At 31.1% G+C, this 19,206-nt stretch overlaps 2 protein-coding genes across 2 annotated transcripts; one reads left to right on the forward strand and one right to left on the reverse strand.

Annotated features, from left to right (window-relative positions):
- The first annotated feature begins 1,763 nt into the window (after positions 1 to 1,763).
- LOC109791644 (DUF21 domain-containing protein At1g55930, chloroplastic) lies at positions 1,764 to 11,414 on the forward strand. Its single transcript, XM_083063095.1, has 14 exons — positions 1,764 to 2,713; positions 3,493 to 3,590; positions 3,678 to 3,771; positions 4,356 to 4,433; positions 4,590 to 4,693; positions 5,187 to 5,268; positions 6,343 to 6,482; positions 6,563 to 6,641; positions 6,744 to 6,807; positions 7,425 to 7,516; positions 8,386 to 8,451; positions 9,532 to 9,648; positions 10,151 to 10,321; positions 10,959 to 11,414. Exons 1-14 carry the CDS (start codon positions 2,141 to 2,143, stop codon positions 11,196 to 11,198), a joined length of 1,998 nt encoding a protein of 665 aa, XP_082919221.1. The 5' UTR covers positions 1,764 to 2,140; the 3' UTR covers positions 11,199 to 11,414.
- Positions 11,415 to 14,436: 3,022 nt separating this feature from the next.
- LOC114915331 (heavy metal-associated isoprenylated plant protein 47) lies at positions 14,437 to 17,648 on the reverse strand. Its single transcript, XM_029269927.2, has 3 exons — positions 17,539 to 17,648; positions 17,338 to 17,416; positions 14,437 to 17,219 (listed from the first exon to the last, which is right to left on the reverse strand). Exons 1-3 carry the CDS (start codon positions 17,542 to 17,544, stop codon positions 17,071 to 17,073), a joined length of 234 nt encoding a protein of 77 aa, XP_029125760.1. The 5' UTR covers positions 17,545 to 17,648; the 3' UTR covers positions 14,437 to 17,070.
- Between the last annotated feature and the right edge of the window lie 1,558 nt (positions 17,649 to 19,206).

Genomic DNA, 19,206 nt, shown 5'->3' on the forward strand with positions numbered 1-19,206 from the left:
GAGTTGTTGGTTCTATAGGATCAAACCACTTAGAATGTTCACTTGTATTGTATGAGACTTTTCGATTGAAATGCATGATGATGCATTTAGTTGCTATGTTGTGCATATGATATATAGATTGAGTAGTGTTGTCATATGCAATGTTTACTTGTGATGAAAGGTGCTGTTGTGTTGTAACATGAGGTGCTAATCTTGTGTTGTTCAAGTTGATAATATGTTGTATTGTGTGAAAAAGTTGTAAGTTGACAATATATTTACTTATATTTTTATACTGATTTTGTTGAATTATTTTAAACATTAGATTATCCTTATGTATTTTCATATAATTAGACTATAATAATCATATTTGGTATGAAAGTAGAGTAGAAATAGATATGAAGAGATATGCGCTAGAGGTCATTTGATAGATGATGATGTTGATATTGTTTTGATGCTACTCTTACATAGCTTGCAAGCAAATGTTGCTAGATCGACAATTTAGAGAGTATATTCTACATTTCTAGATTATTGTACATATATTGTTTTACACTTACAAAGTCATTTTTACACTTATAAACACAATGTAAAGTACATATTTAAGTATTGTGAATATCTAGTCCTAGGTAAGCAGTTGTTTTTGCTATTAAATTATAAACCATTAAGTATAGAGAATATGATGAGTAATTAATTAAAGGTCTAAAAAAAATGGTAACATAAAATGAGTTATATTATTAGAAATGCTATAAATCCTTAAAAATTAATAAATTCTCTTTATTTGAATATACATGTTAATAAGATCTTACACAACTTTAAAAAGTTTTAGGATACACTATTACATAAATACTTATAAAAAAATATTTTAAAAATAAAAATTTAAATAAATAGATAATATACTAACATTATATATATTAGAAGAAAAAAAATTACTTCATGTCTTTTTTTAAAAAATAAAAAAGATAATTATTCATTATTTAAAGGGTAAAAAGTTGGAAAGTTGAATTTTGTTGAAGTAAAACAAAGAGAAAACAAATATATAAATAAATAAATAATAATGAAAAAAATACCTAAATTAATAGTTATAAAATTAAATTAATTCAAAATTTATATACACTAAAATGAGATATTCCATTTATAGATATTACAAAAATATTACAAATGAAAATAACTACTCGCCATTTACTTATTTTCAATTTCTAAGAAAAAAAATTTAAGTATCAAATAATTATAATTGTATGTATATGTTAATATTTATATTAATTCAGGTGCCGAGAAAAAAATTAATTTATAAAAATAAAAATAAACATATTCTTTATATTTGACTTTATTCGAAACTGACATGTAAGTCTTTTTGTCCGGTATATATTACTCTAGTAAGTTTTTTTTAAACGGAAATTATTCTAATAAGTTATATAAAAAAAAATATGAAAATAAATTAAAAATATATTATACATGAAATACTCTCGTAAGTATTTATAATATAAAAATAAGTTCAAATAAATTATTTATAGTTACTTCTTTTAAACAGGAATTAAACATATGTAAATTAATTTTCTTAAAAAAAAACAAATTAAGATGTATGATTAACTATTAAATTTTAAGGCATAATATTTTTTTCTTAAAAACTAAGATAATCAACCTATTATAAATGTTTTTATATATTTTACCCGTTGGGTTAGAGACACATTGTAATTAAAAAAATAAATATTTTAACACTGGTAACTAAAATTTCCTTTTTAAAAAAATTGGAATGAAATGTGAATTAAAACAAAACTGAAAAAGTTGAAATTCCAACCCACTTGTTAGTGAAACCTGGGATCTGGTAAGTAGCAAGCAATGTCTGCGAATGCACGCGCCACCTCTTCCACCTTCCACCATTCCTTTCCAAACCCTAATTTTACTCCATTTCTCCGTTTCACATTTCCAATTTTTTATTCCAAAACACTTTAATATTTAAGCTATTTTCCCTACATAGGATTTCTTCTTTATTGCTATTCCCTTTCATGTGTTGCATAAGACAACCAATTCTTTTACCACTCTGTCTTACCCATTTTATTACTAAGCAAGATACAACTACTTTCTTGACTTACTTGCCTTTATTCATAGTTCTTTGCATGAATTTTCAATTTTGAATTGGTGGGTGTTTTTGGTTCTGTTATTAGTGATGGCACTCGAATCTTGGGTTCTCAGTCACCAAGCCTTCATCTCCGGTTCCAGATTGTTTTACCCTTCGCACGAGAATTGCCGAAAGAGCATTCCAATCAAAGTTTTGGGTAGAAACACTAGATACCCTTTTCCTTTTGCGTCCAATTGTGTTGGTTCATCCACTTTTAGAAGCCTTCAGGTTTCAAGTTTTGGGGCGGATGCCAAGTTAGTAGATAGAACACGGTTGAGGTGTTTAGGTGGTACTGGGGATTGTATGAGCGATAGAAATGCTGTTTCCAAAGCCAATTTGAATTTCATTCAGGAATTGTTGAAGAGGGGAATCATCCTGGCTGCTACTGTTTGTGGGATATTGGTGTTTGTATGTCCGCGAGTTTTTGCTATTGAAGGTGTTGTGAATGCAGGATATGGTGTTATTGGACAGAGCATACTTTTGCTTAGGAATACATGGCCTAAAGTGTCACAGGTTCTTCGTATATTTAAGGAGCAAGGTTTGGTGCTGGCAATGCTTTTGGGCCTTTCAGCTTTTTTCTCTATGGCAGAGACTTCAATCACCACGCTTTGGCCATGGAAGGTACCTTGTTTACTTTGGCTTTCTTTTCTGCGTTATACTTTTTATGTTGTATGAAAGTAGGAGCTGTGCCTAGGAAACATGAACTCTTTTTTGTTCCTTATTATAGCATTATTCCGTATAGACCTACTAAATGATAAGGTCAAGTTGGTCAAAAGGATTGTTGTCAGAGTAGATTGGATTTTGGAGGTGAACTTTGTGGAAAGAGACTCATTATTTTTACTGATCATATGGTAACATTGTTAACAATGAAATTTATTTTGACATCCAATTGCTGAAAGTTTCTCATCTTTTGAAGAAATAAAATTTGGATTTTGCTTAAGATGATACTGACCGAAAATTCATCTGCCATCTTCCTATGTGCAAACACTAAGATTTCTTTGGTTCATTTATATAATCTTCATTTCTCATGTATTGAGATATAAGTTTATCAAGACTTGATATAATAGCTCAATATGCGATATATATTGCTTTATATTCATATCTTTGGGCCAATGTCCTAAATTTAATACAACATCATAATTTGATTGAAATATTGGTTTTACTGCAGAATTTATGAATGACTGATAGCTAGGGATTTCATAACTCACCTATATGTTAGTATGGAAATTAAAGGTTTCTGATTTAAGAATCAATTACTATATTTCCTTTTCTTTTCAAAAATGTTTCTGGTTCCTTATATGTTCTCAGATTTTGCACATTAGATTTGTTATTCCCTATACTAGTTTAGCTGATTAGAGTTGAATCTTAATTTCTAATATCTATTGATGACAATGTGTAAGGTTCGTGAGTTGGCTGAAAAGGAGGCTGAAAATGGTGTATTCAGACTACTCCGAAGTGATGTTACTCGATTCCTTACAACAATACTTATTGGCACAACGTATTCTCCTCATTGATCTCATTATAAAAAAATGTTTTTCAACTAGAGTATAGAATGTTTCTCATGTTAATATTTTGTTGTATGCAGGGTGGTCAATATTGGGGCCACTGCTCTGGTCACAGAAGCAGCAACTGCTATATTTGGTGAAGCTGGTGTTAGTGCAGCAACAGGAGTGATGACTGTATGTTTTGGTTTTCTTTCTCAAATGTTAATGAAATATACTATTTTCAAAACATCAAAACATGCTTAAATGGCTTATGCATTGATTTGATTACAAAAAAATCAGATTCACTAGGCCACTTGATTATTATTCATTTGGAACATTGAATCTTTCAGTATATCAACATGCTGCCCATTAAACTTGCAAATCCTGATGTGATGGGAACAAGAATTTGACATGTAAAGATGTCTAAGCTATTTGTGAAAAAGGTGCCTAAGCTAACTTTTGAGTAGGATAGAAAAAGGGGTTGATGTGATATGGTCTTTGAATTTACACATTCAAAAGCTGTCCAAACATCAGCAGTTTAGACAACATAATAGGATGTAAGATATACCTATTCTATTTTGTGTTACAGTTTTTTTTTTTTTTTTTTTTTTTTTTTACGGGATTTACAATAGAATTATAAAATATCTTTTCAAACAAATTGATTGCATCAGTTGATCACAGAACAATGCATATGGTGTGCAAGTTTGTACACATGTATTCATTTAATTCTTTTTTTCTAATAATATCCAACTTCTCTCTTCCCTCTGAAATCAAACAAGGTTGCCATTTTGCTTCTCACTGAAATCACTCCAAAAAGCATAGCTGTTCATAATGCCACAGAAGTGGCTCGGTTCGTGGTAAGTTGTAAATATTTTGTCTTTTATTATATTTAAGAACAGAAATGATGCTGACTAATCATTTGTGTTTATATGTCACGCATCATTCATATTTACATGATATTTTTGCTTCAATTTTTTTGTAACAAATATTGATATTGATCCTAATGCCTCTAGGTCAGGCCAGTGGCATGGCTTTCCCTGGTGTTGTATCCTGTAGGAAGGATTGTTACTTATCTTTCAATGGGGATGCTGAAATTGCTTGGCCTAAAAGGAAGAAGGTTTGCTGAAAAGATAGCCAGAGATTAATCTTCTCTCATCATAATATATCTATTTCTTTTGCTTCTTTATAAATGTTTTTGTGAAATCTAATTCTAATCTAATGCTAAATCTTGGTTTCTTCATCTCAAGTATGATTCTCTTTTATTTTCACCCATGTGTCATGTATCTGTCCATTTCCTAAGGTTGAGTTTTTTTCCCCAAATGTTATGAGAAAGAGAACAAATGAAATTATTTTATTGATTATGAGGGTTTTATATGTGGTAGATTCTTCATAATAGTTTTCCTGTATTTTGGTTTCTAATTTGGTTGATAGGTTTTTTTTATTCCTTTAATGTATTTTTGAACCCTAGTTTGAAAGAGTAACCATGGTTTGCCAACCTAGTATTTAAATCATATGGAAAGTGGCATCTGTTAGTTGAAGCAATGATTGTGGGACATATTTTTGTTGATTTTTTTGAAGTGCAACACTAAAACCATTGCTTACTTTACCAGTGAGCCATATGTAACTGAAGATGAGCTAAAATTGATGCTAAGAGGTGCAGAATTAAGTGGGGCAATAGAGGAGGAAGAACAGGTAATGAATATTGGGTTTAATATTATAATAAGAGGAGGAATCCGTTTATTTTAGGAGTAAGTCTACCTAAACTTACTCTGTTCAATAACACAAGTTTTACATCAAATTTTAACGATCCAACCATTGAATTTAAAGTTTTTAATGCATAGATTAAATTTGTAAATTTTAAAAAAATTTGAAAATCATTTAACATTTTGTTTCATTAATTCAAATTAATGTATAGAATGATTTTATGATTATCCATCAATTTAAATTAATGAAATGAAGTATCAAATAATTTTTAATTTTTTAAAAAATTTGTAGACTTAACCTATGCATTAAAAACTTTAAATTCAACGGTTGGATTGTTGAAATTTGATGAGGAACATGAGTTATTGAATGGAGTAAGTCTAGGTAGACTTATTGCTGAAGTAAACGGACTCCTCCTCTTCTAATAATATTATTATATATTTGTCTTCAAAATGTTTAGCATTTTCTTTCATTTATAGAAATATAATTTCATAAATATGTTTCATTTCAAGAATTTGTTTCGCTTGAAGTACATCATTGTTTTAAGAAATGGAAACTGAAGTTCCATCTGAAAAGCATAAATATTTATATATTTATATATATATATATATATATATATATTAATTTTCCATAAGGAAATGTGCCCTTTCAGAGTAAATTACACCATGTCTCAAGTGAGGTTGCACCCCTTCCCCCACCCGCTCCCTTTTGTTTTTTTAATGTTTACAACAACCTCCTTTATAAGGGGATATGGTGTAATGTTTTTCAAATAATAAGGGGCTCAATGTAATGTATAAGGGATGCTAGTGTAATGTTTTTCAAATAATTAAGGAAGTGATTGTAAGGTTAAAGAAACGAGGGTATCAAAAGAAATTTGATGAAACTTCAAGTTGTGTCAGTGTAATTTACTTTTTTTCTTTTTTTAATAATGATGTATGCTACTTTGTTGTCATGCTTCTTAACAAACTTACAAAATCCTTATCTTCATTGATTATTATAGATATTTTAATGCATTTTTATTTCTCTTCTATCTGTTAAGCATCTTAAATATATAATATGTTATAGGATATGATTGAAAATGTGTTAGAGATTAAAGACACACATGTCAGAGAGGTTATGACACCTCTTGTTGATGTTGTTGCAATTGATGCGAGTTTAAGCCTGGTAGACTTTCATCACTTGTGGGTCACACATCAGTACTCAAGGTATTTGAAGATTTGCTGGCTTCAAATTTACTGTGATCTTTTTTTCCAATGTACTAACTGGATCACAACATGTTCCCTAGGGTACCTGTTTTTGAGCAACGTGTTGATAATATAATGGGTATAGCATATGCAATGGATCTGCTGGATTATGTTCAAAAGGTTGGGTGATTTTACACCACCTATTGAATTACTAGTGCTTTACCTATTAATTATATCCCCAATCTCATAGTTTGCAGAATTATAATCTGTTTGGTTTTGAAGGGTGATTTGCTAGAAAGTACTACGGTTGGAGATATGGCTCACAAGCCTGCATATTTTGTACCTGGTAACTTTTTTCATCTTCAGTTTGCCTGTTTGTGTATTACATCTCATGGTTGGTGTTGTATTGTTAGTAGAGGGTCTTGGGGGGTTATTCGAACACATCATACCCTCCCAAGACCTAACTAATCTTCTGACCTATCCTCTTTTTGTCTTTTTATCTAATCTTCTGCCCAACTAATTTGCTTTGTCACTCTGCTTTGTTGATTGTTATATATTATATATATATTTTAGAGCATTGCCAGAATAGATTCTGGAGGCTCTGAATTGTCATTCTGACCTCTTAAGAGTCTATCCTAAACATGCTAATATCCTATCATTGTTTCATCAAGATATCATTTTTCCATCTATAAATTCTGCAAATCTTTTATAAACTTATACATGCTGGTTGGGAGGGTAGAAGGGGGATGTTAAACAGATTGGCTTTCTGTCACGTACTAGAATTTTACAATTAAACATTCATTCATGTATGGACAAAGAATTAAGCAGCAGCTGACTTACTATGTCTTGACCACTAATGGTTATGATTTTTGCACCTCATATTGAATTGTTTGGGATAGGAGCACATCTATCTGTTTAACTTGGTGCAGAATGTTTAATAAAATATTATTACTGATTTTGCAGATTCAATGTCTGTTTGGAATCTTCTCAGAGAGTTCAGAATCAGGAAGGTTCACATGGCAGTTGTTCTTAATGAGTATGGTGGAACTGTGGGGGTATGTGCACACTGTATCAGAATACCACTAACTCAGATCTATTTGTTTGACATAAATATGAATATAAATCTGTAAATTTGTGATTCACCAATGATATATATTCCATGCTAATTACAACCATTTGCCCAAAAAGTAAGTCTATGAAAGATATCAATTAGAACGTAGTATCACTATGGGTTTCATTTCTTTCAAGATAGTTTCTAATTATATATGAACCTCTTTTTTATGCAAATTTGAAATAAAACTTAACAGAATCAACATTGACATCATTCCCATCGTCATGAACTATTACAAGAATGTTTATAAATAATCCTGTAGAAATATTAGTTCTTATGGTTGTAGTTACACGTCCAAGTGCATTATAGCTGTACACTTGCGATCCATCGTACTATGCATTGTTTTGTGTCTTGTGCTCCAATATAATTTATTTTTTCTCTCACTTTACTGATCCAAAAACACTGTAGTAAATCAAAAGTCTTTCTGGTTACAAGGAAATTCTGATTTACTAAATGCCCTTGTTTACCCATTATTCTCATTATGCTCTTTTTTTAATCTTTTTTGGTTCTGGTTACAATTATGTTCGAATATCTAATGGCAGTGTTTCTTTGATCCTTTGAGTTCATCTTTTAAATGATTTTTTGGTTCATCCTTCTACATGCCTGTTGCATTCAAGACTAGTTGTAGATATAAATCCTTTTTAGTCATAGATAAATTGAGAGTGAGATTTACTTCTTTAGACAATTTATTAGATTGTATTGTAATTAGATTATCAAAGTCTTCTGAAATCCATTATGTGTAAACTGCTTATAAGTTCTAACAATTTTTGGTTCATCAAATCTAGATGTCTTTTTGATATTGCCATCTGACAGATTGTAACTCTCGAGGATGTTGTTGAGGAAATTGTTGGTGAAATCTTTGATGAAAATGACTCAAAGGTAAAATGCTAGTGCTAAATCTTTACTATGTTTCTTTAAATTTATTTTCAAATAACTTAAGAGGGGATCATATATTGAATTCATCTATCTTTACTCGGCTTCACCCAAAAGAAGAAACAAACGTTGCTTTTTATTCTATACACTTTGTTCAACAACAGTTTCATATGGAACATTTATTTGACCTGACTGCATAATCTGTGTAGTGCGTACCTTTCCAAGTTATTTTCATTGTCACATAACTAACAATATAAATGCTGACAAATCTATTGTTTAATGGCTTCTAGTGCTTTACTATAAACTTTATCTTAGGCTCTCTTTGCATGGCTTCATATTGATATAATTCAAAGCAGTTAACAAGGTTTAAGTTTTTTAAATTAATGCAACGTGAGCTGAAATTTATGGCTTAAAGTAACAGAATCTCCAGAAGGAAAAAAAATAGGTCAAACTATTAGTTCTACCCATAATTTCTGGGTAACTGATAAAAACTAGCTCAAACTGAGGAAAGAAACTGATATGAATGCTGAATATTAACACTACCAATACTAGTGGGATAGTTCCAAGATACCTCCCCCTGGCCAGTTGTTAGTACGTGAACCCACCTCATATGTGTCATATTTCTTACCCATTTTCCAGACAAGTCCAGCATAGTAGAGTTTTTATCAATATCTTAACCTTTCTTATAAACAAAGAAGTAGCAAAAAACATTTGTTTTGGGAGTTGTAAGTGGGCACTCTAGATTTGATTGTTAAATAATTTCATTTCGCATATATTATGTGTTTGGAGGCTTTCAGTTGTCGGTGCGAAACAAATCTTTATTCAAGTTCTGCTCCGCAGAAAAAATAAAAATGATACATTTTGTTCAATTCTATCATTCCTGCAAGTTTATTGGACATGGCTTACTCATAATGTTAAGTGTTTGTTCAGGTCATTTCTCTAACAGCAGTGGGACATAAATGCACTTTGAATTTAGCTATTAGTGCCTAATTATGCCTTTGATTTTATTTTTTTATAACTACACCTATTTGCTGCATGCTGATTTTTCGTTAAATAATTTTTACATTCTTCCTGCTGATTCTACAGGAGGAGATACAAAAAAAAACTGGCTACATAGTAATGCGAGCTGAGGGTGTTTTTGATGTTGATGCAAATACATCCATTGATCAGCTCTCTGAAGATTTGAATATCAAGATGCCAGAGGTTTACCACTTTTTTCACATGCAACTGCCTTATTTGTCTTCAAATGGCTGTGCTTATTTTGACTATAGTGTGACTTTCTTTGTTGCACTATCTAGTCAGCTTTTCCTACTTAATATCCAAGATCACATCTTGTTATTAGTAGTATAGCAATAATTAAGTTGTTTACGAATTTGCCCTTGAGAATCATTGTAGCATTGTAGACCTATCTTTGCATCTCAAATAGGCATCTGCTCCATTGGATTTCAAGCAGCTTATGTTAATACATTACTTATGTTAGCTTGTTATTTCTACTCAAGTTGTGGGCTAAATTGGGAATATGTGCAACTGTGCAATATCTTTGGAGAAATTTATGCTGTTAACAATAATTGGGTTTCATGAATCCTGGGGTTTGGAGTTGAGACAATGATCTCATATTGAAATTAATTTTGCTTATTTTTCATATTGCTATGTCTGATTAAGAATTTCAGGCCTCTTGATACTAAGGTGACATCTACTCTTTCAGGGTCACCAATATGAGACAGTATCAGGCTTTGTGTGTGAAGCATTTGGATACATTCCAAGGACAGGTGAGTGCATCAAAGTAGTTCTTGAAAGGGAAGATGAAGATGATAGCAATGAGTCCAATACTGACCAGCAGGATCAGAAGGAGAAGAACCAGATTTTCAAACTTGAGGTAATCAGTCTGTTGCTATCTAAAAGTTTGTTTGTTTAGGTAGTCTTGCTGATTTTAGAGCATATAGTTGAAGAAGCAATTTTAGAATTCTTATAATGTGGGTTTGTGCTGAATTCAATATTATAAAACTGACTTAAAGGTAAGGACTGCCCAAGTTTTAAAAGCTTTATTTTAGACATATCTCTAGTTGATTTGAAACTAAATTATACCACCCTTGAGGTTGCGATTAAGGCAGCCCAAAGTGACCACAGCCATAATCAGCAGGCTAGGGTGACCATAATTAAGGCAGGTTTCCAACAAGAATAGTATATTGTTAACTTGTCAAATATAGAGTTTTTCCATTTTGTAGGAGGTTTCCATTTTGCATTGTTTACAAGTGATTTATTGATCAACAATTTTAGACTTACCATGTTAGCTAAAAATCCTAAATTTATAATCTAACATTCTTCTGTGCTGTATTCTTTTCTGTTTGACTGCCAAGAATCCTTGCAATTTTCTAACTTGTGTAAGCTACATTCGTAAGGTTACAAATTAACTGTTTTTCATCAATCTGTCTGAACTCTGAAGTAATTAACTGAATCTAGAGCTTCTCTGTCTTTAGAGTGGAAAACATGTGGCTTCTTTTTCTTTTGTGCAGATACTAGCTGGAAATGCCAGAAAGGTGAGTGCTGTTCGGTTTGAACGGATAAATAATAATGATGAAATGTTGGAGACTAAAGTAGCTCGCATAGTCCCAAAAATCATGAAAAGAAAATGGAGCAGCGATGAAAACTCAGAGGACGATGCAGAATATGATGGAGACACATTTGCAAAGAGACCACAGGATGAAATTCCTAGTGAATATTTAGTTGATCAGGAAATTTCTAACAGAGAATAAGTTTGTTCCATCTTTTTTTTTCCCTTTCTTTATAGCTGGCATGCTTTTGTGCCATTTTTGCAACCAACCTATAAGATGAGAAAATTGAGATACATGTACAAAATGAGAAGCAATGAGTTCAAACATGTAAAACTTTGCAAAAAGACAAATTAGAGGCATCTATGCTAACTGAAGTCTTCAAGGCTTTGGTGTAATAAAGATGTCATGTTTAATCAATCCATTAACCATCCTTTCTCCCCCACCCCACAAAAAAGAAAGGCATCTATTTTTGGATGGCCATTATTATATGGTGGTTTGGTATTTCTTTCGTCTTTCATGCTTTCCAAAATATATAAATATTTTGAGGTCATGGAGTTGTTCTTCATTATGGTTGGTGAGACAGTATAAATATAGTGAGTTGTGATGGAGAAGTGACTTGATAGCCATTTATGATTTGGTAATGTAAACTGAAGCAAAAATAATGTTATATTAAAAATTCATAATGAAATAATATTGCTAGCATAATAAAGTTGCTTAGGACTATTTGAATTAAACAGTGCAATTTACTTGTGTTTCTTCACATATTTTGAGGAAAGAATTGGTATCAAATTTTCATATTCTGTTGATAGGGAAGGATCTTTCTGTCACCAGATCAACCATTTGGAGATAAAAGATAAATGTAAAGTTTGTTGTGCAGGATGTTATGATGGATGGTATTTTTTATTTATAATACAAACACTGTTTCTATCTGTAAAGAATTCTAATCCTTATCAATTAATAGCGATCCTCAAAATTTTACTTGATCCAATCCTATTTCACTCTTAACTCCTGTTTTTCTGTCTTATTTATAAAAATACTCGAGGAAGCGTGCCTTTTCGAGGTTGTTGTCTTATTCAGTAAGAATTTGTCTGGTTTTTTTGCTTAAAAGCAACCCATGTTGGCTTTGGCCACATTTTTGTATTAAGATGTGTTAGAATTTTAGAAAAGAGAATATTTATTTTCATTTATGATATTAATATTTAAATATAATAGAAATACTGACAGTTAAGTGCGGTAATAATGAAAACTAGTGAACTTTTGTTCGAGTAGGGTCAAAGAAAAACATTTTATACATAAACTATGATAATAAAGATAGAATATTATTTGTATATAAAAAATAATAATAATATTTGTACTACATATTTTATATTTTATAATGAGGAGGAATCTGGTTACTTTAGGAATAAGTTTACCTAAACTTACTTTAAAAGAGATGTACTTCTAAGAATGTTCAAAAGTCAAAACTTTATTCACAAGTCTTTTTCCATTTTTTTTTAGGAACAATGGACATCTGGATACTACGTACGCTATATATGTGACTAAAGAGATGTACTTCTAGAAGATAACTATTTTATCAAGTGGATGATTATAATACTGTGTGTTTTTATTTATATAATTAATTACACGATTCATTGTAATTAACTATATCGATCTTGGGACCAGTTATCTCATTCTTTGAAGTGCTTTAACGTAATGAGAAGATTAATCACTGCTATCGGCAGTTGATCAGTATAAATAAATACACTCTAAATAAATACGCTAATTAACATTTATTTAGATATTAATAGGATACAAGTGAATATAATTATTGGCATTTAATACTCTTAAAGTTTTCAATATAACCAGAGATTCGTTCCCTCTGTTCTGTTGGCTGTGCATTATATTTAGGGGTTGCTATTGTGTCCCAATAAATGAGGGGTTTTGGTACTGTATTTGATGTGTATGTACACATCATTTAAATGTCATGTCAGCCTTTTAAATAAGAATTATTTTGTATTTAAATTTTTATATTATTTATTTTTAAATTTTTATTAATATTTTTATAATTATACCATAGTAACCATTGTCTTCGAGCACCGTGATTTCTCCTCTCCCCTTCGTCTCCCTCCTCTACTCCCACCTCTCCCCCGCCCTTCCCTCCTCTTCCGCCCTGTTGACCTCTCTACCGTTGACGCTGCCACCAACCCCCTCGATGAGCTTGAATTCATGGACGAAACCCACTTCCCTCCCCTCTGCCTCAACCCCTCCCCCTACTTCTTCAACTCCCTCACCACGACCATTTGCTACTCCTCCCTCCCCTCCTCCTCTGCCCTCCACTACTCCCTCCTCTCCACCCTCGACCATGACCTCTCCAAGGTTGCCTTTTCCTCTGACGACATCCCCCTCGACCCCACTGTCCGCTTCAGTTTTCATTTTTAATTTTTTATTTATTTAAAATTCACGTAAATAAAAAACTTAATTGAAGTTGACGGTTTTTTTTTTTCGTATCTTTCTGCATCTTTCTCACTTCGTGAAGATATATGGGAAAATGAAAACAGAATTTTGTGGACGTACTCTTCGCGAGCGAGCGAGAACAAGAACGTTACCGGATTTCTGAGTACTGGATTTAGGCAACGCCATCCTGGTTTTTCCCCTCCGCTTCCTGGTTTGTCCCCTCTTCTTCTTCTTATTTTCTTTTCGGTTATCTCACTCACGTTGGATTCAATTCCAGGAGTATTCATGGATTGTGCTTGATGTTGTTGTGAATGATTCTGCGGTATTGTTGTATATGACATGATTTGGGTGTGCTTTAACAAGATTTTTGGCGTTCTGTGAGATTATTGTTTTCCCTTTTGATGCTTGTCTGTTTTGATATTTTTATTGGCAGAATTTATATGCTTTTGCTGTCCCAAGGTGTGTAGATGATGATTATTTCAAGAATTGAGAATTTTGATCTTTTATCCATCAACTATGTTGTTTCTCAAACAAAGTAGAAAGCTACTTCCATGAGTTTACCAGGACTCAGTTTTTGAGAGCTAATATGGTTTCATTGCTACATATGATAATTTTTGGCTCAATAATAATTTATTTACTTGGTGAATATGTTTGTTTTAGTTTTTTGCAGAAGATTTTACATGCATTTGACCTAAAATATGAATCTGGACTGGACTATCCTGTAATATGTAGACTAAACATTTATTCTTTTTGGGTCATGTCTTAGGACATTTGGGAGTTCTTGTCTTTTGGGGACTGAGTTCAAGCTATGAATATGTTTTGTTTTGTGTACCTTAATAGCTTATATAGGCCTTTGTAAGAATTTGTCTGGTTTTTTTGCTTAAAAGCAACCATGTTGGCTTTGGCCACATTTTTGTATTGAGATGTGTTAGAATTTTAGAAAAGAGAATATTTATTTTCATTTATGATATTAATAAATATAATAGAAACATTGACAGTTAAGTGCGGTAAGAGCACCTCCAGCGGAGGGTGCTTAACGTATTGCTTATTCTTAAGCAACGGCCCTTATAAGAAACTCCCGTTGGACCTATCCTACATGGCAAGTGAGTTTCTTAAATTTTTTTCACAATTGCTTCTACAAGCGACGGAGCTTAGCACTGACAAGAACAATTTTATTGGTTGACATTCATCTACGTGGAACACATTTATGAAAAAGAAAAACAGAAAAAACAATGCACCTCCTGTTCGTTCGCCACCCCTCCGTCCCCCGTGGAGGAGCGGTGTCTAGTGGAGGAGGTGGCGCTGGTGGTGCCGGAGACCGACGACCCTTCACTTCCGGTGATGACCCTCCGCGCATGACTCGGCAGCCGGCAACCACCGCGTGACCAGAATGGCAGCCAGAACCACCGCAACCACCGCGAGCGCCAGAACCCCTCTGCGTGCGACCCAGAACCCCTCCGCGTGCCCCTCCGAGCGCGACCCCTCAGCCCAGACCACCTCCGCGTGCGACCTAGAACCCCTCCGCATGCGACCCAAAACCTCTCCGCGTGAGACCCAGAACCCCACGTGGCCCCTCCGCGCGCGACCCCTCAGCCCAGACCACCTCCGCGCGCCGGTCAGAGAAAAGAGAGTGAAGAAAAGTGCAGTGGGAGAAGAAAGAATGAATAGAGAGTAAGGTGGGAGAAGAGAGAGTGAAGAGAAAGAGGGGTGGAGAAGAGAAAGTGAAGAGAGTGCGGTGAGACAAGAGTTGATAGAAGTAAATAAAAAAAAATAAACGTTGGAGAGCTGGAGAGGTAAAAATTTCTTTTTATTATTAAAATTTTTGATATATTTTTTATTATGTAATTTTTTTTATATTAAAATATGAGTTGTAAAAAAATTAAAGTGTGAAAAAGTGTAATATGAGTTGTAAAAAGTTGAGGTGCTTATAAGGAATTGTCATTGGAGTAAAAGTTGTAAAAATATAATATGAGTTGCTTATGAGTGACGTGGCATAGTAGGACCCATTTAAAGTGATAAGCAACTCCCACTGTAGATGCTCTAATAATGAAAACTAGTGAACTTTTGTTCGAGTAGGGTCAAAGAAAAACATTTTATACATAAACTATGATAATAAAGATAGAATATTATCTGTATATAAAAAATAATAATAATATTTGTACTACATATTTTATATTTTATAATGAAGAGGAATCTGGTTACTCTAGAAATAAGTTTACCTAAACTTACTTCATTCAATAACACATATTTTACGCCAAATTTTAATGATTGAATTTAAAATTCTTAATTCATAGGTCAAATTTGTAAATTTTTAAAAAAAATTAAAAATTATTTAATACTTCATTTCATTAATTCAAATTAATGTATAAAATAATTTTATGATTATTCATCAATTTAAATTAATAAAATGAAATATCAAATGATTTTCAAATTTTTTAAAAATTTACAAGTTTGATCTATGTATTAAGAACTTTAAATTCAATGGTTGGATTATTGAAATTTAATGTAAAACATGAGTTATTGAACGAAGTAAATTTAGGTAAACTTACTTTTAGAGACAAAAGTATAATGCATCCCTCCTCTTTTATAATAATGAAAAAGAAAGTGAGAAAAGTATAAGGTGTGATAAATGATATAATAGAGATAAATAATAAAAGTGGAAAAAATTTAAACCTCTCCTTGTTGTTCTTATTTTCCTGCCAAACTTATTTATCTACCAAGAAAATATTATAAAACAAAATATATATTTAAAATTTTACTATATTTCCTATAATCCAATATGCAGCTTATGAATCACGACTCGCGATGGTATATGTATTAATGTGTACACAAATTTCAGAAAACAAGAATATTGGTAAAGAATCTTAATTTGTCTTATAATTATGATATTGATACAAAATATTCCTGCTAAAAATAATGATTAATCTTAATTTGTATCTAATAGTATTTTCTTTCCATCTATATAATATTATTTGAATCATAAAATAGAAATTTAGTGATTTGTGTTTCAATAGTTTTATTTTAAAAATAAATGTGAAAAGAAACTTAATATAAAGTTCTTAACACTGTCAAATGTTAATTTGTCTTTATATATAACATTTCATTAAATGTTATTAGTTTCTATTATGAATTAAAAAAATTAAATATTCATCTTAAAGTAATTAATCGAGACCATGGATATTTAATAATATTATAATATTTGATAATAATGAATCATGATAGAATAAATAAACTTTAAAAAGCTGCGCAATGCGGAGACAGAAGTATACGTAAGTATGATTTCTAGAAGTGTCAAATTATTATCATTTTTATACAAATTAAACTAACATGCTCCTGACATGAGATTCATAACATTTCTACAAACCCACCATGGTACATACAAACAATAATGGATACAACTTTAATTTGTTTAATACACATGAATAATATAAATAACATACAAATATATCAATCACACATGTACAATATATAACTAGAGGAAATACAAAATTCAGATTCTAAGTTGACAATTATACGTATTGAAAGATGGAATCATGACATAACATGCATGGCAAGCTGATGAGGTTAGTAAGTAATTGAAGCACATAACGAATCTTTGAGTGAGCCTGCAAGCATGTTAAGTGTCTTGAATCTTCTTCGATCATGCATCATTGTCCACACTAAGTAGCTTAGCATACTTGTTCACTTTCTTTCTCAAACATGCAGTCAGCCCAGCTGCATCTATTCCTTCTCCTTTAACCATCACTCTGTCCAATTTGTTTTCCCTTTGAAAACTAACCGAACTGACACCTACATCGTAATTCAATAAATTAAGCCATGCATAACTATTTAATTTGTCATTGGAAATTTAATAAAATGATTTTCAATAAATGAACATATAACTATATGATATGATTATGATCGTTACCATCTGCCGTGGTGCATATGGTCATAATCTTCCTCTTGCATCTCTCACAGTGGAGTGGCACCTCAATTTCGATCTTTTGCTGCACCATTTTTTAAATAATTAATTAAATGGCTGAAACTTATTCATCAAAACAGAAAATTGTAGTTATAGAAGTCAACTTTGAAACTTTCTTGAGAAAACGAAATGAAGCAAATTCCTTACCCCCATGTTCTTCTCGAATTGGTGAAACAGCTTATCTAAGTTCAGATATATACTTGTTTCTTTCTTTTCTTGACTGGGAAGATGCTTCTTAATTAGTCACAAGTGATGAATAGATGTATATATATATATATATAAGAATGTGTTCAACTAATGAACTTGCTACATTGTCGCGATCCACTTTTTATGGATTAAAACGCGGTTTCCATATCGCATTATCTAACGAAATTAAGTCAACCCGCTAATGTCAACAGTCAATATATTGAATCAAGTGGATGCAAGTAATTTGGATGGAGATGCATTTCAGTATCATAATATATATATATATATATATATATATATATATATATATATATATATATATATATACTCCATGGTTTTAAATTTGATTTTTTTTAATATGAATCGTACCTCCTTTCTTTATGTCAAATATGAAAATTTGGGTTAAATTTTAACACGTAATAAAATAAATAAATCTTTTAATCGCCGTAAACAATTACAAATGAGCCTTTAAGAGAGTTTTTTTTTCTTTTTCTTTATTTGTAATTTTTCAGCATTATAAATAGTTAATTTTAAAATCATATTATCAACTTTTAGAATTAAAAAGACTTGTTTATAATTCTAGAATGGATCAAATGCAACTTTTCAAAATATATACATGACAGTGAAAATTTTCTCATTAAATGAAGTTCAATTTCTTTTTTTTTTTTGTTGTTGTTCATTTTATGAATTCTTGCTTAGAGGGATCTAATTAATTAAAACAATATTCAAGATACAGTTTTGAAAATTCCTTATAAAAGGAACAAAATTAATATTATTTATTCCAAAGGAACAAAAAGGTTCACAAAATTATATGTGTATATATATATATATATATATATATATAATTTAATTGAACTTTTGTCCTTTTACTGTCATCAGAATTTGGCATTAGTCTTTTATTTTATTTTTTCAAATTTGATCTCCGGCCGATGTTTTAATTGTGGTTTTAAGTGTGACGTCCGTATTTTCCTTAAATATTAAATGTCATATTGATGATTAAATCAAAATTTTCCGATATATTAAAATATTAGGAATCAAATTTATGAAAAAAAATGACTAAATTCAAATTTAAAAAATAATAGGAAAACTAAAAATGCATTGTTTTTCTTCGATTCATTTCTAAATTAGAGCCTCATAAAAACGAAAATTAAAAAAAAATCCAATAAAAAAAGAGGCATTTGAATTGACGGGCTAAACTAATTAACTAAATAGCAGATGCCTATAAATATGAAGTCATAATTAATAACGTTGTTTATTATTATTATTTTTTAATTTATGAGTATGAGTAATATGACGAAAGATGACGCATTGGTGAAGTCATGAATTTGTCAATTGATGATGTCATTGTAACATGTTGTGACTCTATAACAGCCATGCCATGAGTGTTACACATTCATCGTTCAAAAGTCAAAACTTTATTCACAAGTCTTTTTCCATTTTTATTGTTTTTTAAAATAATGGACATTTGGATACTATGTACGCTATACATGTGACCAAAGAGATGTATTTCTAGAAGATAACTATTTTATGAAGATGATGATTATAATACTGTGTATTTTTATTTATATAATTAATTATACGATTCATTGTTATTAATTATATTGATCAGTATAAATAAATACACTAATT

The sequence above is a fragment of the Cajanus cajan genome, chromosome 9 (assembly GCF_000230855.2).
Source record: "Cajanus cajan strain Asha chromosome 9, NIPB_CcT2T_4, whole genome shotgun sequence".
In the NCBI taxonomy this organism is placed as follows: Eukaryota; Viridiplantae; Streptophyta; class Magnoliopsida; order Fabales; family Fabaceae; genus Cajanus; species Cajanus cajan.